Genomic DNA, 22,386 nt, shown 5'->3' on the forward strand with positions numbered 1-22,386 from the left:
TGCTTTTTACCATATCTTCTCTATCTCATATTACTCTTATCTTGTGTGTGTTCAACTTATGTTTGGTTTTCTTGTACAGCTGCTTTAATGCAATGCTAATTGTAAAAGCGCTATAGGAATCACATGAATTGATTAAATCATACCAGTCACAGAAGCAACGCTGTTCCCTTTACCATATCTATAAATTTCATGGCACTCTGGAATTACCCTGGAGCTTCCCAGCAGTCAACACAACTCTTGTATATGTGTCAAGAAAAACCAGACATGAGTTCTGTTATCACAACATGAGGTGAAGGGTCAGGTGCAGGGTACAGAAAGGTGCTCCATTCATCAAAAGACCACATTTGTTTGTAATGTAACTGGTTCTGACTAGAATCACACGAAGCACAACAGTGTAACACGATGGATTGGTTCTGATGTCTGTGGCACGACACTCACAATACCACTGAAGCTGTCCCATGGCCTGCTGGGCAACAGCCAACATGTCATCAGGCATAGTGGGGATGAATGAAGCCTGTGAGGAGAACACAGGACAGATCAATATCACGCTCGCCTCCGTACAGTCATCTTGTCTCTTTTATTCTCATGCGGTCTCATACCATCATGTTGTTGGGGGTCAGAGCCAAACGCTGCAGTGGTTGCAGCAAAGGCAAATTTCCACACAGCAGGACTGCAGCCATGTGAACTGTGACCTCCAGCAGCACAAACTCTCTGCCTGTCATCTGCGGCCGTACACGCAGCGCACAAAGCCCGTTCATCACCAGCGCTTCAGCAAACGCTCTCATTTCATTGTTGACAAACAGGTCTGATCTTCTGAGAAATTCCCCAAGGCCGACACATTGCTACAGAAAACAAAGGTAACATGAATTACAGGCGTCAGTGAACTGACACTGATCAACAAGCTTCTGATGGATTCATCTGCATCATGAACGAAACTGAGCAGTGTCTTTTCATTTGACTCTTTCATGCTATTCCTCATTTGATGTTACCCTTTGACTAAACATTATAAATGCTTTTATTCCCGTTCTCCATAGACGCTTCTTCCAAAAGCATGAAGCAGATTTGTTGTGTAGGTGTGTGTTGTGTTTTACCTCAGGTTTAGGGTGCATGTTGGTCTTTTCACTTCTGTACAGCGAGGTGACTTCTCTGAACAAAGCCATGAGCAGATAAACAGCTTTCTTCATGGGTGTGCAGTTGCAATCCTTCAAACAAAGACATCGGCTGACTGCATGCTAAACCCGTCATGACACTGTAATAGCTCGGTCCCAATCACGTTAGTGCAAACATACATTACACTGATCTAAATATGTCGATTATTTTTTCGATTAATCGACGAATCGGATTAAAAAAACAAACAAGAAAAGCATTCATTTCCAACCCTTTTTTCAAAAACAGAACTAAAATCTTTAGAAAGTGCACAAACATGTTGCTCCTTGAACATCCCTGAGCTGTTATAATAATAATAAAATAAAAATGGAATAACTCAAAAAACATACACATGTATGCTTTACATCTGCCAAATATATAGATTTTTTTTAAAATAAAAGTGCCACCTGAGCTGCCAGAACAATAAATAATTTATAAAAACTAAAGAACAATACAAATCAGAAAATTTAACAGGATTTGTTTGAATGTAAGAACTTGTTCTCTACACTACACTCGCAGACCCACACACTCGCAGATGCACACACACGCAGACACACACACTTTTGCAGATGCACACACACAAACACATTGACAAACACACACACAAACTCTCTCTCAAATTCACTTGAAGCTTATTCATTAAATTTTTACCATCATTGTAGTAAGTGAAAGGTTCATTTATACACCACATTTAAACGCAGCTTAAGATGACCAAGTGCTATAAAATAACTTTAAAATTAAATTAAAAAGTACAATACACACAAATATATTTTCAATAATAACCAATATGGGACAAAGCACAGAATATACACTGCAAAATTGCTTTTCTAACTTAGAAGTTTTGTCCTGTTGTCAGTCCAAATATCAAAAAAATCTTAAATCAGGAAACAATAAACATGTACTAGACACATGAAAAAGCATAAGAAATTATGTCTTGTTTTCTGAAAAAAAACACCTCAAAATGAAGTGATTGTTTGCTTAAAACAAGCAAAATGATCTGCTAATGGGGTACGAAAAATAATCTTAATGAGATATAATTTCAAACAGAAGTTTTAAGCATTGCTTTAAAAATTTTTAGATATTTGGACTGGAAATTAGACAAAATTACTAAGTAAGTTTTGCAGTGTAGCTATACATGACAACAGATTGATAAATGAATGGTCCAAAAAGGCGAGTGAATAAAAACGTGTCTTTAGTCTTGCAATGCAAAGGTCAAAGTAACTAACCCTACCCCTGCTTCACTACTGTTATTAACGAGCTAATGCTAACTTGTGATGCTTGTCAAGCTGGATAACGAGTAAACACCAGCACCAGGGACATTACGTTCTTCACTTCGAAACGGAACAAAGGTACGATTCCGTAATGACTTAACCTGCTGTTGAACTCCCTTCCTCCTCATCAAAGACTCCAACATGTTTGCGTTTCAGGTGCTGGATCATTGCCGTGGTGCTCCCGTCCCATGTCGCTTTCGCATATTTTGTAGTTAACACACCTTTTCTGTTTATTTAGTGTGAAATGCTCCCGCACATTGGATGACTTGGGTCGCGCGGATTTCTCTGCCTCCGCCATGTATCTTTCCTCCGCTCGTTTATTTTATTTTTGCTCCGCCCCGTCTATGACGCGCCAAACTCTGCTAGCATCAGTGCGCGAGAGAGACCTAGTGTGTTCACTCCGCTCCGCGCTCAAATATATATATTTTTTTAATTAATAAAACGTCTCTGCGTCGCGCGACACAACGAATCGATTATGAAATTCATTGGCAATATTTTAAATAATCGATTTTTATCGATTTGTTGTTGCAGCCCTACTCTCAAGGTTCATAACAGACAAGTGTGTGAATGATAATAATGCTCAACACAGTCAAGAAATCAGAAGCAACGTGATCCACACTTTCATTCTTTTCATATTTCACTTGCATTACATCAGCAATACACAGTTACTGTGGCTATTCTATTTGGGTGGCCCTCGTTTTGACCCTGGGCACTGCAGAAGTGACACACAGGCATATTTGACTCGGGTTTAAATACACACCTCAATGGATTTCTGTATTCTGTCCATGTTACAGTCTAGCATGGCTTTGGCTACTGCATCTCGAATCGTTTTGTAACCCATCCCGCATGCTAGATACTGGTCGATCTGACTGCCGTCTTGTTTCTGTGAATAAAATACATCGAATAGTTCAAGCACAAATACTTCTGACTCACGTCAGCATCATGACGTTCATTCAACTTAAACCCACCGACTCAAGAATCTCCTGAGGAAACAGCCACCTGAACTCTTTTTGTGGCAGAAGCTTCTGGACATATTCAACCCCATGAAGACTGCAGATCTTTCTGATGAGATAAACCCTGAACCAGTCATTCCCACTCCGGCAGCACAGATCAACCACACTCTTGTAGAACTCTGGGCTAGAAGCCAAATCATCACCACGTCCACCTAAAACAAGAAGACCATTATCAATCAATATAGATGTATATCACACAAGGCACTCAAAGAGGGAGGATATTTTATGCACATGAAATGTTTACCAGCAGGAGTCAATCTGTTGACCAGCAGCTCAGCGGTGGTGTCCAGACACAGCCGAACTCTGGCTAGCCGCTGCAGGAGATCTACAGATACAGTGTGTGCAGAGACAGAGTCAGTCTGAAGAAACTCCAGCAGAAAATGTCTTTCCTCCTGCAAACAGATCTGACGCTTGCGGACAGAGTGCCACTGTGTCCGATCGTACATGGAGTCCTGCGCACACAGAGAGAAACTTGACTTTTGACCTTAAACATACACAGAATCTTAAGAATGTAGCTTTGTAAACTCATTTTATTTGCATGCACTACCAAAAGGAAATCAATCTGTAAAAATGAACCTTAAAACATACATTTCCAGAAGGGGCCAATAGTCAAGAGTTTGGACAAACCAGACTGAATTTATTGTTGTCGGTTTTGATCCAAACGAAAAGAATGGATGGTGAAGGACAAGCATGAGAGTTTTTACCTTTTTGTCAAGTAGCTTGACCAGACAGCACAGCGGTCGTGATCAGCATGACATAGATACTCAGTAAATGGTATCATCATCATCCTCAAAACTACTACAAAAGTTGTAAACGACCATAAATAAGCTGCGACTAGGTAGGTGAGGACGGTGACATACACACCTCCAAACAGTTTATGTACAAAGAATAAAGCTCAGTTTTATCAGTCTTCTCAATGATGTTGCTCTGCTCAACTTCAGTCAGATGTTGCTGAAGATAGTGCTTCACGTCATCAAAGCTGAAAGAGGAAAAGACAAAAATGATTTCATCCCTCAATGTGAAAGAAGGGTACGCTGTGAGCTACTCACCTGTACTTGAGCAGGAGCTTCAGCACCACGGAACGCACCACTGGATTCTTATCCACAGAGTCATCGAAGGGAGAAAGAGCCTTTGTCAAGAACCTGCGGTCTTGTCCTGAGAGGAACATGGGTCTCATTGTCATCTATCCTCCACACATACTGTACATGTACACACATGACAAACAGATTTACCTCTGATGTGAGGGAGCAGGCTGACCTCCACCATCAGGAGGGACAGCAGGTGGTGTATGATGTCTTTGCTGGGCGGAGTGTTGTCTTTGAAGCACACGGTGGACACCAGATCAATGAAGAAAGCATTACATCGCATTCTGAACAATGAGTTCTGATGGATGAGACCCCTAGTGACCAAAACAAGCACACAAGAGTGTTTAGACTGCTACATACATGAACAGATACCCATCAAGCATAACATTAGAACCTAACGCCTTTCTCAGATTGCCTTGGTCCCCCTTTTGCTTCCAAAACAGTCCTGACCCGTCGAGCCATGGACTCCACTGTGGTCTCAGGCAGCAGATCCTCCCATGGATCAGACTTCAGCACGACCCACAGATGCTCGCTTGGGTTGAGATCTGGGGAATTTGAAGGCCAAGTCAACACCTCAAACTCGTTGTTGTGCTCCTCAAAGCTTTCCTCAACCACTTTGGCTTTGTGGCAGGGCGCATTGTACTGCTGAAGGAAGCCACAGCACCAGGGAATACAGTTTCCATGAAAGGGTACTGCACCAAGGCTTAGATAGGTGGCACGTGTCAAAGTAACATCCAGATGGATGGCAGGACATGAGGTTTCCCAGCAGAACATTGCCCAAACATCAAACTGTCTCTGCCAGGTTGACTTCTTCCCACAGTGCATCCAGGTGTTCTCCATGCTACCTTCTTCCATTTCTCTACGGTAAGGTTGAGATGCTCAGGTGCCCTCTGTTGGCAATTTTGCCGATGTCCGGGGGTCAGTATGGGCATTGGGTATTCTGACACCTTTCTATCACAACCAACATTAACCTCTTCAGCAATTTAATCTGCAGTAGCTGGTCTGTTGGCCTTTGCTCCACGTGGATCAGTGAGCCTTGACCGCCCATGACCAGGAACACATCACAAGAGCTGCAGTTTTGGAGATGCTGTGACCCAGTCGTCTAGATATCACAATTTGGCCCTTTTCAAACTTGCTCTAATTCTGACGATTTACATTTTAACAGCTTCTGACACATCAACTTTGAGTACAAAATGTTCTTGCTCTGCCTAATATATCCCACCTGCTAACAGTTGATGTAACGAAGAGATAATAAGTGTAATTCACATCACCTGTCAGTGCTCAGATTTTTATGCCTGACCGGTGTTTATATATATATATAAATATAGAGAGAGAAAGATAGAGAAAAAGAGAGAAATAAAAAAATAGTGCAATGGTAAAAAAATATTCCCCAACACATGTGTTCGTTTACCTTATAGTCTCAGAGGCCTTGAGCTCAAAGTCATCAGGCACTTCCTGTACACACAGAGGGCAGTGCATCTGACCGGGCACCAGCCACTGTTTAATGCAGGTTAGACAGTAGATGTGGTCACAGGGCAGACTCAAAGGGTCCTGAGGGTCTCCCATACACACAGGACAGAGCTGAATGCCAAACCTGGGTAAACAAACACTCACTGCATTTACGTGGATCTCAATAGAAAGTGTGTTTTATTTAATGACACCTAGCCACGAATATGAAATAACTGTCTTATAAAAGCAATAAGCTTTTAACTTTATTGCTTTAACCTTTGCATGTCAAAAGATCTAATAACGTTGTAAAGCTTGTGACATATAAATCAGCGAGACCACTTTATTTAGCATTTACTGCGTGTAAACACAACATTTAGATTCAACAGTCCGAATGATTTCACCTAAGATGTTTCTAGTCACATGCCACTACAATCCTGTAAAAGCAGTGTGATGATTTAAAAGAGAAGACCTGATATCAAATCAAACCTGAAAATGCTCCGAGAGGCTTCATCTTTGCAGGTTTTGAGCACGGTGATGACTGCCTCAAACGGTTGCTTTTTCTTGAGGTCTGACTTCTGTTCGAGGACCTTCAACAAACAGATGAGTCAATCCTGGTGCTGAAATCAAACAGTTCTCCACAAAGGACTATGAGTGGACTCACTTGTGCTAGGCGTCGAGTGTGCTCCAGAACCAGCAGCCTGAGTTTCACGTGCACGTCTCCTACACCCAGCAGCATGTGCTCCACAAACAAGGCCAGTGAGTGAACACGCTGCCAGCCGTGTCTGAGAATGAATACCACATGCATTATAATATTGATCATTACAACGTGCATGAGAAAAATGTATGAAAAGTCAGAACATCAAAGCTCCAAAAAAGAAACACTTTTTAAACAGACTTTCACAAAATGTGTAAGGTTTCGAGCACACAACTTCTTCATCAGTTTCGAGCATGTGTGCTTAAAGTCTAATAAAAAGTGTTTGATATTTTTGGAGCTTTTGCGTGCTGACTTTTCATACATTTTTCTGACATGATTTGTTTTGGTCGAGCACCCATTCAAGATGATCTGCATGTTTTTGTGGTATGTAACCCATACTATTATTGGATCAAAAATACAGAAAAAAACATCCCCAGACATGAGCTGTTAACTCACTTGACAAGTGTGATTATCTGTTTGCTTCTCTGTCCATAGTGCCGCAGACTCTCCTCACAGCAGACCAGCTCAACTGGCACCTGTAGCTTTTTGACACGTCTAAGCCAGGCCAAACTTTCAACATCTCCATCTAGAGTCTGGGGCTCCAGGTATTCAATACAGGCCAGAGCAGCGTACACGTCTAATACCTGAGAAACATAAACATGATCCGAGCGATGTAACTTCAGCACTTGCACATCCCGTGGCCCACTAGAGCAAAAGAAACGAGCAAGCACTTGCCAGTTCTGCTCCCTCTCTTGCACTGGTGTTCTCTAGAAGCATCTGACCTATCTCTGGCTCTATACTGATCATCCTGTAGAGGTTCTGTACTCGGATCTTGAAGTGATGGTAGGCAGCATGAACCCACGGCAGAGAAATCACTTCACTCTCACGTGCTTCCTGATCATCTCGGAGCTCGTTTACACCACAGGTAAGAGCTCCACGTAAGAGCTAAAACATCAAAACAGATACACTAGCATATCAACACCTGAACAAGTGTAAGCACATGGACAACAACTTTGAAAGGCTCTCACCTTAAGATCCACCTTAGATGTTACATTCATGGTCATGGAGAGGAAATCCTGAAGATACCTGTGGAAGAACTCCATCTGCATCTCACGGGATGCTTCAGAGATGTATCTGCCTAAAGGGGTTTTCCAAAAGAACTTTTCAAATTGCTTTAGAGTGTGTCCTGTTGACAGAAGAAAAAAAAAACACAAGGTCTATTGTTTATACTAATGACTTAGAACTGTAAGAACAGAGTTCAAGCTATGAAAAATCCTCAATGTCCATGAGAACTAACCACACAAAAAGCTTCGAAAAAATACCTTCTCGCTGTAAAGCGTGGACCCAAAGTTCCTCTAGATAATCTTTAATTCTCCAGCTGAAAGGCATCGTGCAACCCATGTTCCTGTCAACTGCCACATAGTTCTGAACCAAGATCGTATTCATCTCTGAGCTGTGAAAGATGAAGTGTTTTAGCAAAATCTTCTTTTGTCTGCTGAAGATGAAGGAAGGGTTAACGGTTGTGGTACGAAATGAGAATGCGATTCATTTTCTTTTCTAACCCAGAACTCACCCTAAGTGATGTGGTTCTCAGGTTGCTTAGGGTCATTTGTGTGGGTTTGAGACCCAAGGCGTACAAAATGCATTTTAAAATCATATAACCACATACTTGTTTTTCAGGCAAGGAACATCCAGCAACTTGACATCTCCAAAAATGTTCAACCAGAGTTTCTTCAAGGATTCCTCAGAGTTCGTGTCCAGCAAGAGGTCTAGATTGCAGTCCCGATCAATAATTGAAACAAGTTGAGCCAAGAAGGGAGTTATCACAGCTTGAACTCGCCTCCACAGAGCGTGTCTAAAAGACAAAACAGCTCATAAGGCCATGTCAAAGTCAACATCTGGAATGCTCCAATCCAAATCAGTGTGCAGTTCACTCTCTCATATTTACCTGAAAGTTCCACCCTCCTGCAAGGCATCAATATTTAGTGCTTCTTTGGAGACCCAGCTATTGGCAGAGATTGTGTTTTCATCTTGAATGATCAACAAGGAATGGATTCGCTTCTTTAACGTCTTCAGGAATTCAGCTGGAAACAAATGAGTTGAAAAGTAATCTTAAGCTTTACGGAGTTATTTCACAGTGGAAGAAAGATAAGATGATCTCGGCAGGCCCATTAAGATTCTTTCAGGACAATTTGATACAATATTTTCACTTTATTCCTAATTTTGCCTATTGAATGTATTCCTGTGTATCATTGTCATTCCTCCCCGTGAGTTTTTTCTTTCTCTTGTGTTGTTCTCTTTGTTTAAATGTCCTCATTATGTCTGCTCTTCTCCTCGCACAACAAAAAAAACCTCTCACCTTGTAGAGTCTGATTGTCAGCGAGGAGCATGAGCAGAATCTCTAATCTCTTAGTGCTGCGAGTGCCCGTCTCCGTCTGATCTCTCAGCATGCCAACTGCACTCTGAACGCAGCTACGCAGCAGTGCTGTGGTGTCCACAACACTCTCCCAGACCTAAAGCCCAAGAAACACAACAACAAAAACAGAGAGACGATAGCATCACAAATACACCAGACTGTTATTACAGTGATGGTGTTGAACTCACAGTATTGTCTTCTACTTCCATCTTTTCTTCTTCTTCTGCGTACATTTCCTCAACCTCCGAAGCTGAAGGCAGACAACATGATAAGATTAGATTGATAAAGATTGCAGATCTTCCCTTAAGAATACACTAGCTCTCAATGACTTTACCTTCAGGCTCAGTTGCTTTCCCTGCTTTCTCTTGAAACAGCTGGCTGATGGTCAGACACTGCAAGGCTTTTATATCAGAGACGATATCTTTCGATCTTCTGAGGTCATCTACGTGGACCGACTTCCATGGGCCTTATCAAAAGAATCTTCAATGAGGTTTCCTCTAAAACAAACAATGTTGGTGGGGGTCCAATCAAACTTGTCTTACCGCCATGAAATCCGATGTAAGAAGTTCCGCCGTCCATTCTTGGTAGTTTAGTGATGAAGTACAAAAAAATCTTTCCATGGCTCTCTTTCCTGAACTTGTTGATTTCATTGATAGAGGAATACCTGGAAATATATTTTGAGTTTAAATCGTTCTGTTTTCATCTCATTTACGGAAGAAACTAAACGTGCAAACAGTCACATTCAACTCACTTTGCAGATGCAATGACATTAGCACTTTGGGAGCCTTCATCAAAATCGCTCTGGATGAGAAGAATCTTGTCCCCAGTGGTGCTTTCCAAGTAATTTCTGAAGACAGAAAAAGGGTTTTAATTCATTTTATTGAGAATATTTGTGCTTTTTGTTGCGATACGATATAAATGTGGTGGTGTGTGAGCACAGTACTTGATTTTCTTGAGGAATGAGTGTTCTGTGTCAAACTGCTGTAAAGAGAGGAGCTCTATGTTTTGGACGGTATTCTGTAGCTGTTCAGTTTCAGATGCGGTCAGAAGCCTTGAGAAAGTCGTCACCTAAAGGATTAGGGATAAGATTGCAAGCTAGGTGTACAAAGATGTTTTCCAAGACAGAAATGTAATAGATTGTACTAGAGCAGTGGTTCTCCATCTTTCTCTCAACAACCCCCCTACCAGCCCATTATCCAATGCAATGCAGGCCCCCAGATGTAGACTTTCTGGTACTTCTGCTGTAATGACGACGAGAAATTACTCAGCAGTTTCTATCAAACGAAATATTTTACATGTTGACATATGTCTAGAATTCAAAATGTTCCTGACTTTCTAAAATGTGATACATTTCCTCCCAGGTCTATAAATCACCCTTTTAAAATGTGTTGTCCAAGACCTTGATGGTTGATGACGGAATTGTGTAAATCAAGATACATGCTTTTGAACTTTAGCTATTTTTCATAATTTTTAAGTTTGATTTAAACCATCTTGTTTCCCCCTTGGAAGTATGCTGAGAACCATTATTCCAGAGTAAAAAGAAGTATTGAAAGTATTGCTTTACCTCTGTAAAAATGATCTGGCTAGGCCCTGCTTGCTGTGTGTGGGAAAGGATGAAGTCAGCAAGGGAACTATGCTTCTGGTCTTCGAAGTATACCCTTGACAAGTGGTCAATGTCCACACTGGAGAGGGAAGTGCAGTCTAGCCGAACAACAGCATCTGGTGTTGCACAGTTCAAAAGGATCCATTTAGCCTCATCTATGATTCTAGGATCTGAGAACTCCATTTGCCCTTTAAGTTGCTCTGTGACTTGCAGTACAACAGATGCACATGTGTCTGAGTGGTATCCAATGAACACATCCGCTGGACAATAGCGCCGCGCTTGAGGAACAACTGAATGCTTGCTTCGAGCAGCAATGAAGCACTCGACCCAGTGTTCGAGCTTCTGAACAAGGTCCTTCTGCTCCCTACTTAGCACAGTATTGATGTCAAGATAATGTTTCTCCAATCTGTTGATCAGTGGAATGGGAAACTGCTTGTACACGATGTCCTTCTCCTCAATGACAATGAGCCTGAAATCCTTGTGCACTCTGCATTTGACTCTGTGGGTTCCAAGTCCCAAATCCACATATTTCTGACCTCCAAGGCACACGTAATACTGGTTGAGAGCATCATACAAGCTTTCGTACAAGTTCTGCAAGTTCAGAAGGACAATGGTTTGACCAGTTTCCATACAGATCTTGACACGGTTAATGTTGCGACATATCTGAGTGTATTCTTGGTCTTTTGGAAAGCTTGACCCAAAGATAATCTCTGGATGTTGCTGGTCTGAAAAATACGTTTGCTGTAGTATTCGAAGGGCTGCATAGTTTTTGGTCAGAACAAGTAGGTATCTGCATTCCTCATCTTGACCAATGGCTGTGATGTTTTCTCTTACAAGCTCAATGGCACTGAGATTCTCAAGCTTTGGTGTGATATTTAGTCTGCTGGTGAAAACTTTGACAGCATCGACATTGTCCTTGCCACTGAAGTTCCTCAACACAGCCTTCACGATCTGGTCAGCACTCGGCTTCCGATCAGCAGCTTTGGCTACAGCAAACATCATCTTGATCAAGCTGTAGTAGTCTCGAAGACCAAAGAAACCTTTTCCCTGTTTCTTACAGATGTTCAGGTAAGCACGGGCGAATGGCTGAAAGTACTCTCTCACCCTGTCAAGGATCATGGCATCCGAGGAACATATTCCTTTTGCGCTCTCGATTAACTCCCTTTCATCAGGATCGCCACGTGAAACAAATATTCCTCTGTTCATCTTGGCTGGGTCCAGAGCCCAGTTTGAGATACCGATGAAACCCACTTTCTTGTGGGGTACTGGCTGATCATCTATGCATCCCTCTTCTAGCAAAGGATGTAAAGTTTTCAGAGGCATTTTGGGGGAATCTTCAGCCAAGCCAATCTCATCTAGTACTACTACTGAGACATACTCTGTTAGATTCTTGCCTTCCTGAAAACGAGCACATTGCTTGAATGTGTTGATGATTCCGTCTGGTGTAGAATGAGGACTGCACTGAAAGGAAACAAGATGGATCTGCTTCAACTTTCTGAACAAATCCGAATGGGCTGCTTGGCCTTGCATGCCATCAGCAACCAGAGTTTTAGACAGGGACTTGGAGCTTCCAGGTTTTCCAACTAAAAAGAGAGGTATTCGTAGTTCAATGCAAATCACCATCATGAACACATTCTCCTTCAAGGCACTGTTTCGAGCAATGGTGTCCCCCAAAGGAACTCCACTTAAAAAAAGATCATGAATAAGTGAGATCTCTTGCATCACCTTCATTGGACTGTAGGCCTCTGGAAGGTACCTGCAAATTTTCCTTCGGAATTTCTCTTTATCCTCCAAGCAGGCATGGTAACACACACCAACAGCCATAAGTAACGACCAAAGAAACGGGTTTCTTTTATTAGCATGCCCCTGTTGTTGATCGTTTCTCTCTGCCCGCTGAATGCCTTCAAACTGGTCAAGCTCAGAGAAGATCATTGGGTAGTTTTTGTAGAACCAACCGAAAACTTGCATGCAGCGCTCAACATCCCTCAGACTCACAAAACTACATTCATCCTGTCTCGTACGCATATACATCTGTGAGGCTGAAAGAACACTGGTGATTGTCGCAATGTAATCTGTATCAATAGAATGGGTTTCAACTACCCGTTCAACTATTTGCTTGATGTACATTTTCTCAGTATGGTCATTGAGCTGCCCAAAGTCCCAAACTAGTGGAATCATGCTAGGTGGTAAAGCCTGCACTCTGTACACTAGCTGTCGGAGTGGAATGGATCCAAGCTTTTCGTCTGCTTCCTCAGCACGAACTTTGTATCCCAAGCCAGCTGACTCCAATCTCTTGATCATAACATCGGTGTGCTTTCTGTATGGGTTGCAGGCGGCAATAATTTGCAAACCAGTATCACTTGTCAAATGCTGTCCGTCAACACTCTGGTCACAGAGGATTTCTTTAATGCTGCTAACGGCCTCTGTTGTGTTTGCTTCATCAAAAAACAAGACTGAGTCAAAGCCATAATCCAGCTTGTTTCTTAATGCCATGGCCTCTGCTTCTCTCACTTTGGAGTAGATCATGTCTGAAGTCGTCCCTCCGTGAACCTTAACAAGTTTCATGTTGTCAGTGGCAACCCCACTTCTGTGCATCTCACAAAGGAATTTGATTAACCGGGTCTTCCCGCATCCGGTCTCACCCATGATGATGACAGGAATCCCACAGCGGAAGCGCATGTGAATTGCCAACATTTTTAATATGTTGTCTGTGGTGAGCTCATATGTTTCGTCTGGATCAAGAGGCCACTGTATTCCCAAAACCCTGGAAAGTCTCTCAATCTTCTCCCATCTGGGGAGCTGGTCAAAATCAATATCGAAGGGAACTCTCTGTAGTTTAAGGCCTTCGTAGAGCTCTGTGGTCATGATGTTCTGCTTGATCACTCTTTTTGTTGAAGGATCAATAGCATCAATTCCATTCTGTACATTCGGCTGAAGATGAAAGCCAATGAATGTCATGGACTCATGGTCATCATTAAAGAAAATGTACGGATGCGGTTCTGACTCCCACCGTTTTCTTATCCTAAAGGGAGCGAGATCTTCTTCACTGGCAGAGAAAAGTTCATTGTGCAGTTTCCCTGGACTCTGGTCAGAGATGCTGAGTGAAGGAGTGGCAAAATCCTTTGCCATGAGAATCATGAAGTCAACTACAAAGTTTTTGAATCCCAAAAGAGTATCCCCTATGAATGAAAAATCACAAAATACTGATCTCTCACAATCCCGAAGTTGTAAATTCAGGAACCAAGCAAAATTCCGCAACTCTGCCCAAGAGGGGTCTATGATGCCGCAGTACACAAACAACATCTGCAGGCATTCCACGTGAGTGCCCTCAATTCCTTGATACACGAAGGAATCTAAACTGACATTGTTGTAGAACCGTTGCAGGTACTGATAAGGGCGCTGGAATGCCTCACTTTTGAACTCTTGGTCATCCATAAGGGGATCATCCTCCTCCATTAATGACAGATCTTCCTGGATTCTCATTTCCAACTCAAGTACCTCTTTGGGTGGACGGCAGTAAACACTTGGAAATACATCCAAGAAAGCACAGGGAACTTTTGCACCCTACCAAGAAAAATTCATTCATGGTGTATTACATTATGGACACCATCCTTACATGATCTAATGAAATCAATTATTCGTTTACTTACAGCTCTTTGGTCATTTCGGTACGCACCACCATCAGGTCTCAGGATCTCGATGACATACAAGTGCTTGTTACTGTTTTTCCACATATTTCCTTGGGAGTCCATAAGGTATCCAAGGATCAACAGTCTGAACAGAAATTCATGAAGTCCCTTTTTTACCTGAAATATTCCAGAAAAAAAGAGTGAAAAACACCAGCAACATTCCCTCTACGCTAATCAAATTAATAATAATAATAAAAGATCAAAGTCAAATCCAGTAGCTACCAGGGTGGTGACATCAAAATGATAGACTGACAGCTCCTCTTTCTCAGGGCTTTTAAGCAAGGACTGAAGGATGACATTTTCATCTACTTTTGACTCAATTAACCTGATGCACTTCAGCTGTGAAGGCTTCTTGGTGACCTTCTTCAATTTCTCATACATTCGTCTGATGTAAAGGGATTTACCTACAATAACCAACATAGACATGATTTACGCACACACACACAGAAAACTAAATCTAAATAGGCTATTGTAGGTCAGTGTAAAACTAACATGAGTTCTACATTGACATTTTTGCATTTGGCAGACACTTTTATCCAAAGCGACTTACATTGCTTTATCCCATACATTTATACTAGTGGTGGGTATAGATTAATTTTTTTAATCTAGATTAATCTAGATTAATTTTTGAATTCTGCCGAAGGCATTCAGAATATGTGTGCTACCCAAATAATGACTAAAACTAAGTCTTTGAGAACGGGTTTCTCAAGCCAGGTGGCGCATTAGACCAGGGGCTCATCTCCTGTTTCCAAAATGCATCTCAAACTGCTTGAGAAAGCTGTTCTACTATGATAATTGGTGATGAAAATTAAATTATGTTCAATAAGATGAACTTGTGTTTACTTCCGCATTAGCTAAGGGATGATTTGCGTTTAGGTGGTACTTGAGACTGGAAGAGCTCCTACAGTACATTTACATTTAGTCATTTAGCAGACGCTTTTATCCAAAGCGACTTACAAAGAGTGAGGGAGCAACAAGCGATATGTCATACAGGAGCCATAATACATTAGATCTCAATACAAAGTTACTGGTTTCAACTAAAGCTAGACCACTACCTGTTGAGAGAAAGTGTTTTTTTAAACCAATTCCGCATTGCACAAGGTGCAAACAACCTTAGTCTTGTCGATGTTTCCATTGGGAAGCTTCTCAAAAATGAATATTCCCTGAAGCAAACCCGGCAGCTTCATAGCTGCATCCATGTTAGCACGTCACGTTTGATGTTGTAATTTCACAGTAACGTTATGTTGTGTTCAGACCAAACGCGAATGGCGTGTCAAGCGCGAGTGATTTATATGTTAATGCAAAGAGGCAATAGACCTACTTGCTGCGCGAATCGCGCGAATGAAGCCCTGATTATGAGATGATGAGGCGGCTTCTGCTTCCGCGAATGACGCGAATCACGCGAGTTGAAAAATCTCGTTCTCGCCCCGTACAGTGCATTTAAGCTGGTATACATCCGCGCTAAAATATCAAGGTGAAAGTCATCATAGCTTGCGTAGTATAGACCCAGCTCCCAACCCAACTTTGAGAATAGATTAACGGCGACATTTTTTTTATCGCGCGATAAGAGTCTCACTGCCGTTAACGGCCCACCACTAATTTATACATAGGTATTTGCAATCCCCTGGGATCGAACCCACAACCTCGCGTTGTTGACGCAATGCTCTTACTGCTGAGCTACAGGAATGCTCTAATTCTAAAAACGAAATTTATCTCAATGACTTGCAAATATACTCACCAACTCCTGATCTGTGTGAGGATACAACTCCCACACACTGTCTGTCTTTGAACACCGCACCAGCACTGGATACGTCAGTTGGCACTGTAAAATGTCTACCAAGGTATTGCTGAATACTGATGATTGGCTCTTGGGGAATCAAGTGCAACCTAAATTGACTAAAAGCTGACGGAAGGTACGTATGTTCTCTATTAGAGCTGCAGATCAACACCAGCCTGTAATCTTTTCCGCTCTTTGCATTTTGATGCTGAAAAAACTGCTCCACTTTGTAGCTCACTTCGTAGGTCAGTTGGTCCACATAGAGCATTGTGTAAATCTTCTTTCCCCTGTAGCCAGCAGAGAGACAGCGCCGGAGGAAAAGTTCCACTTCTTCACATGGAGTGGAAGCACTACACAGGAGTACTTCATCATAGGTTGGTAGAGGCTCATTCTTGCTGCTCATGTAAATTGAAAGGCATGACAGCAGAATTTCTTCAGAAGGGCAGACGATCAGATTTGGTCTTCCAGTAGCCATTCCCTTCGGAAGTTCCCTCTGAATGTTTGATCTTTTCTGATTCTGGGGACACCGGTCACCCTTGTATTCGCTGGGGCTGTTGGCCAAAATGTCTAGAAGATATCCAAGACTTCTGACATCAAGAGAGTCTGGCAGAAGATTGTTCATGTCTCGCATGTAAAAATTCCAAATCACATCTAGCTTTTCTGCCTCATTAGCATGACCCATCTGACTTTCCAAGTCTTCAAACGATGCCTGCTCAGTACAATCACTGTCAATCAAACTTGGGACTTCGACAAAAGTTTGAAAGTCAAAGTCATCGCTCTGCTCAGGACCCTCCTTAATGACTTCATACTGAAGCCTGTGCCAAGCCTGTCTCAAATCTGAAGTAGAACAATTAGGTTTGATAAAAGAGAGCATCATAAGAGCTTGATCTTCTATTTGAATCACATTGTTTTGGCTGAGTTGACGGCACATGTAGACTAGTTGTTCTGCAGTGTAATAGTTTAAGTAGTAATGCTGAGATCTCTGTTTGTCCATAAAAACTTTCCAGAAACATAGGCACCTCTCCATTTTCTTACAGACCTTAATCAACTGTTCTGTGACATCACCTTCCACCATGATGGCACTGACCACACTCCCTATGTTGAAGTCCATTATGATGCATGCTTCTTTACTGTTACAGTTGACTTTTGCCTCCCAGTGTCTGAACAATGGATTTCCAGCCACATACAAATCAATAAACGCAGAGGCCAACCTCTGTACACTGGCAAACACCTGGAAACAGGGAAGAAGTTCATTTTGGGTAATTACAATAGTCCTTGTGAAATATAACAAAATCAAACAGCTGGAAAAGTCACCTCTGCAAACTGATCGACTTCACACTGGCCCTGGTCTCCTTTGCCAGACATAAGCATCAATTTATTCTGAAGATCCCTGAGGTCTTCAAGAGAATAAATGCGTGTCTCACAGCCCTCATCGTGCTCTTCCTTAATTTGTATCTTCAGAATATTTTCCAAGCATAACTGAAAAAGTTAGTTAAAAAGGGTTAATAACATTAGATAAAAATAACCATTGTGCTGATTTGACATGATACTGCACCTCAAGAAAATATTCTGAGTTTTGAAACCTTATAACTGGACTTGTAGTTGGTCCGAGCTAGTTAGTTGCTGGATTATGCTAGATGAGATTGTAGACCATCTTGGTCAAACACAAAGTAGCTGCCATGCTTCAAAATTCTGATTTCTGAGCAAAAGCTCCCTGCAAGGCCCCTAAGCAAGATGATGGTGTTCCAAAACCCACCAATTAATATACTTTAATGTTTTGGTCAAAAATCCAGCACAATGCTAGCAAATATTCATTCAAGTATTTCAAAATGTTGGTGTGCATTATCTGTTTAAACTCAAACAGTAATGACAAACCTTCTTTTGATTTTGTGCACTGATAATGTAGATGCCGTTTGTGTTGATAGCTGATGCCAAAGACAAAGAGGACAGTTCCACTGAACCATGGCTGTCCTTGACCGTCTTCAACCATTCTAGGTGCCTTGCAGAGTCGCACTGAAACAGAGAAATTGTTGGTGAACCAAAACATGAAGAATCTGGTTTTACTTCTTTTGGTTGTCAAATACTCGTACCAATTTTTTGGGGAGGTTGGAGTCATTGTCGAGTGCCTTCCACAGTTTCTTCAGCACTTCTTTAAAAAGATTGAAGTTGGCCTCTGGCTTTAAATCATAGAGCATGCAGGAGTAGCCAAGAACTGCATCATGAAAACAGGCCACACGATCCACATCCAAATCATTCTCTCCAGCAGAGATGGAAGCCAAATCCACAAACACCTTCAACTCATTGATGTCTGAAATGATAAAGAGGAACAACATTTGCTTACGAAAGAGAATAAAAACAATGAAGTCCCCCTCAATGTGTTTCTTTACCTTCAAGAGCCTCTTTAACCCACAAGACAAAATTCTTTCTGATGCCAAGTTCCTGAAGGCACAGTCTGCGGGACTCTGTGATGTCCACAAGCATAGTTTTTGCCTGAATCAACTCCACGTCAATGCTGTCCAGACGATCCTGTTTAAAATCCAAGCGTGTCTAAAGAGAAGAAAGGCTTAAACTCTTAGCCTAGACAAGACAAGAGAACACATAACGGCAAAAATGAGATGACTTACAAGCAACTTCTCCAAGACTTGAAAGTCTCCTTGTAGGCAGAGCGTCTCTTTGACTTTCATGACCACCTGAGCCGACTCGACTGCCAGATGAAGCTCATGGTACTGCTGGATCTGCTGGATTCTGCTCTGGACCCAGCGCTGGTCATCACTGCCATCCAGTTTGCAAATGACGGCAACTTCCGCTGCAAGTTCTTCATACTTTCCCTTGTAGGCTCTGAATATTACATCAACGTCTTCAAAAGTGATGCAACCATCTTTAAGTGTTGTGTATATGGTTTTGTAGGTATCATAACAAGTTTCGAATATTTCTCTGTTTAGATCTTCAAGTGTGATGATATCCGTTTCCTCCTCTGAAGGAAATACACCCCTCTCTGCAAACTCTTTTGCCTCATTCACCCAACACGATTTGAAAACAAAGCTTTCTTTATAGATATTTAGGACCTCTGCCATAGAGCGAACATCGTCCTCGAGCTGAAAGTAGGTGACTCTTGACACTGGAGAGGAAACTTGATTTAATAAATGAACATCCATGAACTCGGCCAGCTCCATCTCATTGGTGTCAAAATGGTGTTTTTCTTCCAACTCTTCAAATTGAACTGTAAAATACAACAAGAGTACTATTAAAACCTCAAAATAAAGTGATCTTTACAGTCAGGTGTTCAGAAGATAGCTTATACCGATCACATGTTCCTCTAGACTGCGGCACATTGTAATGAGAGCGACCACCAGCTTGCTCTCGTGATGGATAGCCTTCACCTCCTCTTGTCGAGAGCGAAGAAGCCTCTTCATGGCGTTGATGTCCTCGTGTTGTTCATTTTCACAAAAACACTCTGGGAAAAACCAGTGGGGTCATGAGTCCTCACAACGCAGTATGTTACAACGAGGAAATGTCACGTGTGAGGTGTTTTACCTAAACTGAGCAGCTCAAGGAATGCAGCACTCTTCTTCAGAATGACATTGAGAAGTTTAATCTTTATGTTTCCTGTCACAAGTTGATTTAAAATGCTTGTGAATAATGATGTTGCGATGGCTAACTGCTCTTTAGCTTCTTCAGAAAGCTGATCGATCAGTTTTTCATCAGCACCTGCAGTCAGAACACACAGAATATTGCCGTCATCGGGTTTAAACATTAAAGATAACGAGGGCATATGGAATACATGAATTACCATGAAGCTGAAAGATATTTTTGGCCGCTGTCCAGCCCAGAAGATGTTTGAGAACAACTTCTTCTTCGTCCACATAGTTTCCTTTGTCATCTTTTGGCCATGACTTTAAGATGATGGTGGACACAAGCTTTCCAAACTTCCAGTTTATGTGCAATTTACTGAGTCTCTCAAAAAGTTTCCCCTCAGATTTAGTCTGTTGAAAAGAAGTCTGTACATTGAGTTTATGTGCGCGCACACAAAAGCCTGTATTACTGATGTGCTCTTGTCATGTGATATCAATGCACTTGGAAAACGTACATTACACTTAAAATATGATATGATAAAGAAATATGATTTTAATGCACAGAACTAATAATGTGAAATATTAACTGTCTCTAAGCAGTGTTAACAGAGCTCTCATGTTATTCCACACAGACACATCCAACTACTTTAAAAGTACACGAAGGGACTCAAGGCTAGGCCGCCCGTTTAATATCAACTTTACATTCAAAGACTTCTGAAGGCTCCTGTTTTAGGAGAAGACCAACACTGAAACCATTATTCTGTGAAAACCTCTGTAAACATAATTTGTTGTGTTCCATCGTTTCTGTTCATTTATTATTTATTTATTATTAATGATCATTTCTATTTGCATTTGTGAGCCAGATTTAATAACAGGCAAATACCATTGAACTGGATGAAGCCATTTTCTACATGTGTGACAAAATGAATCTGAATGAGTCATGAAGTGCGAGTCCTTTACCTGACATATTGTGGTCACAGCCTGGAGAGCACACTTCTCTACACAACTCGCAAGAAAAGGCTGCGATCCATTAAGTTCCTCAATCTTTGAGCAATAAATCTCAATTTGATCAAGTTGCTCTTCCTAATAAGAAAAAAAAGGAATAGTTTTTCACGTTGACTCTTACACAGAGAAGGTTATCAGGTGCACACACATCTAGTCTCATTTTTTGTAGTTTCACCGGGACATCTGTTGTTATGATGTTCTGTTTTAAGTGTGTTGGCAGCTCTGAAGTTCTATGCTTTCGCCAACTTGATCAATGTTCACGAAGCAACAAAGCAACACATTCAGATGAACTGAAATAAACCTCAAGAAACAGCAGGACTGAGGGATCATCAGGAATGAACCAATCCTAAATCTGAAGATGAAATCACAGTACAGATACACACAGTTGCTTGACAAATCTTCCCTAGTCATAAAAAGAGAGACATCCTGGCCTTGTCTCAGAAAAGGAACTATTTAAGAGAATAGTAAAATACATCTGATTCAATTCACACCTGTAGGCTGTCTAGAGCATGTTTGAGAGACTCTGCGGATGATCTGTTCATGTTTTTTGGTTTAGATGACTGAAAATGTGCACCTTTCAGATTCTGGCGTGTTTGTAAGAGAAAGAAAACCAATCCTAAATCAATATCCTGGACGGGTCTTACTAAACACATATACTGTACCTGTTGATATTTCCCCTTAAAGTCTCGTATAAAGGTCTCTCTCCATTCTTTAGTGAAGTCCTTACTGCTGAAATCTATGGCAATAATGTTATTCCACATCTGGGGAAGAAAATATCATTATAATAAACTAAACACAAGTGGAACAAAGGAAGTGAACATCCAGACGACATGTTGTGTTACCTCGATCTCTGAAGTGAAGCTGACAGCCGCCAGATAGCTTTTGTTCAAAAGCCGGCCTCTGAACGCTTGTCTGATCCACGCTCGGACGGTCTGTCTGGCCTCACTGAGGAACGCAAGACTCTTCTCAGAAAAACTCTCCTCCTGCTGTGTCGTCAGAAAGACGAAGAAATATTCAGATGGACAGAGAACTTCTTTTATGGTTGTAATTAGTCATTTAAATCAAGCATAAAATGATGTAAGGATGAAATACCTCAGAAAATCCTGATACGGAGGCCACCAGGTTGATGCAAGTGACAGGAATCTCAGTGAAATTCTGGGAGTAGGTGTAGTTAGGAACTCCTCTGCAGATCTTCTCTAGAAGTTTGCAAGCTGCTTGTATGCACAGAACGCCATCGGCCTCATTCTGACAGCTACAAGAGTAAGACACTGAACTTTGATAGTGCTCTTTGACTAGTTCTGCTTTCTATTGAAGATCCTGCTATTTCTTTTAAATCACAATTGTGTTTGCATTCAACCTAGATCACGGATTTCTTTGACACCTGAGAAAAAACGTTTCCATGTCAATTTCTGGCATTAACTCTTTTACCGCCATTGACGAGTTATCTCCTGAATAAAGAAAAAAAACGCTTCCCCGCCAAAGATGAGTTATTACGGCAATCAGTTTTTCTACTGTTGTACAGCAGATGGTGCTATTACACACCTTTGGGAAAAAGTACAGAATCTCTGAACCTTGAACGTATATATTTTATCTTTTTTTAATGAGTGTTGTGAGAGTAATCTGGCCGGAATCTTTGTCAAAAAAATATATATCATCTCAGCATGTT

At 41.5% G+C, this 22,386-nt stretch overlaps 1 protein-coding gene across 1 annotated transcript in view; it reads right to left on the reverse strand.

Annotated features, from left to right (window-relative positions):
- The window catches only part of LOC130408403 (E3 ubiquitin-protein ligase rnf213-alpha-like), a 71,618-nt gene that overhangs the window by 21,625 nt on the left and 27,607 nt on the right, over positions 1-22,386 (reverse strand). The window contains exons 14-53 of the mRNA XM_056731908.1: positions 21,813-21,972; positions 21,563-21,706; positions 21,383-21,481; positions 20,676-20,798; positions 19,934-20,126; positions 19,678-19,851; positions 19,445-19,597; positions 18,768-19,363; positions 18,531-18,690; positions 18,234-18,451; positions 18,019-18,156; positions 17,458-17,622; positions 16,105-17,374; positions 14,589-14,770; positions 14,328-14,483; positions 10,639-14,241; positions 10,018-10,142; positions 9,826-9,921; positions 9,617-9,738; positions 9,409-9,540; positions 9,263-9,324; positions 9,018-9,171; positions 8,607-8,742; positions 8,328-8,513; positions 7,981-8,111; positions 7,687-7,844; positions 7,394-7,603; positions 7,115-7,302; positions 6,626-6,746; positions 6,451-6,551; positions 5,927-6,109; positions 4,663-4,829; positions 4,480-4,585; positions 4,295-4,409; positions 3,675-3,882; positions 3,386-3,582; positions 3,178-3,300; positions 1,092-1,202; positions 600-842; positions 439-514 (exon numbers count right to left, since the gene is read on the reverse strand). Coding sequence (XP_056587886.1) covers positions 439-514; positions 600-842; positions 1,092-1,202; positions 3,178-3,300; positions 3,386-3,582; positions 3,675-3,882; positions 4,295-4,409; positions 4,480-4,585; positions 4,663-4,829; positions 5,927-6,109; positions 6,451-6,551; positions 6,626-6,746; positions 7,115-7,302; positions 7,394-7,603; positions 7,687-7,844; positions 7,981-8,111; positions 8,328-8,513; positions 8,607-8,742; positions 9,018-9,171; positions 9,263-9,324; positions 9,409-9,540; positions 9,617-9,738; positions 9,826-9,921; positions 10,018-10,142; positions 10,639-14,241; positions 14,328-14,483; positions 14,589-14,770; positions 16,105-17,374; positions 17,458-17,622; positions 18,019-18,156; positions 18,234-18,451; positions 18,531-18,690; positions 18,768-19,363; positions 19,445-19,597; positions 19,678-19,851; positions 19,934-20,126; positions 20,676-20,798; positions 21,383-21,481; positions 21,563-21,706; positions 21,813-21,972 — 10,985 coding nt within the window. The remainder of the gene's footprint in view (positions 1-438; positions 515-599; positions 843-1,091; positions 1,203-3,177; positions 3,301-3,385; positions 3,583-3,674; positions 3,883-4,294; positions 4,410-4,479; positions 4,586-4,662; positions 4,830-5,926; positions 6,110-6,450; positions 6,552-6,625; positions 6,747-7,114; positions 7,303-7,393; positions 7,604-7,686; positions 7,845-7,980; positions 8,112-8,327; positions 8,514-8,606; positions 8,743-9,017; positions 9,172-9,262; positions 9,325-9,408; positions 9,541-9,616; positions 9,739-9,825; positions 9,922-10,017; positions 10,143-10,638; positions 14,242-14,327; positions 14,484-14,588; positions 14,771-16,104; positions 17,375-17,457; positions 17,623-18,018; positions 18,157-18,233; positions 18,452-18,530; positions 18,691-18,767; positions 19,364-19,444; positions 19,598-19,677; positions 19,852-19,933; positions 20,127-20,675; positions 20,799-21,382; positions 21,482-21,562; positions 21,707-21,812; positions 21,973-22,386) is intronic.

This window comes from Triplophysa dalaica, chromosome 19, assembly GCF_015846415.1.
Source record: "Triplophysa dalaica isolate WHDGS20190420 chromosome 19, ASM1584641v1, whole genome shotgun sequence".
In the NCBI taxonomy this organism is placed as follows: Eukaryota; Metazoa; Chordata; class Actinopteri; order Cypriniformes; family Nemacheilidae; genus Triplophysa; species Triplophysa dalaica.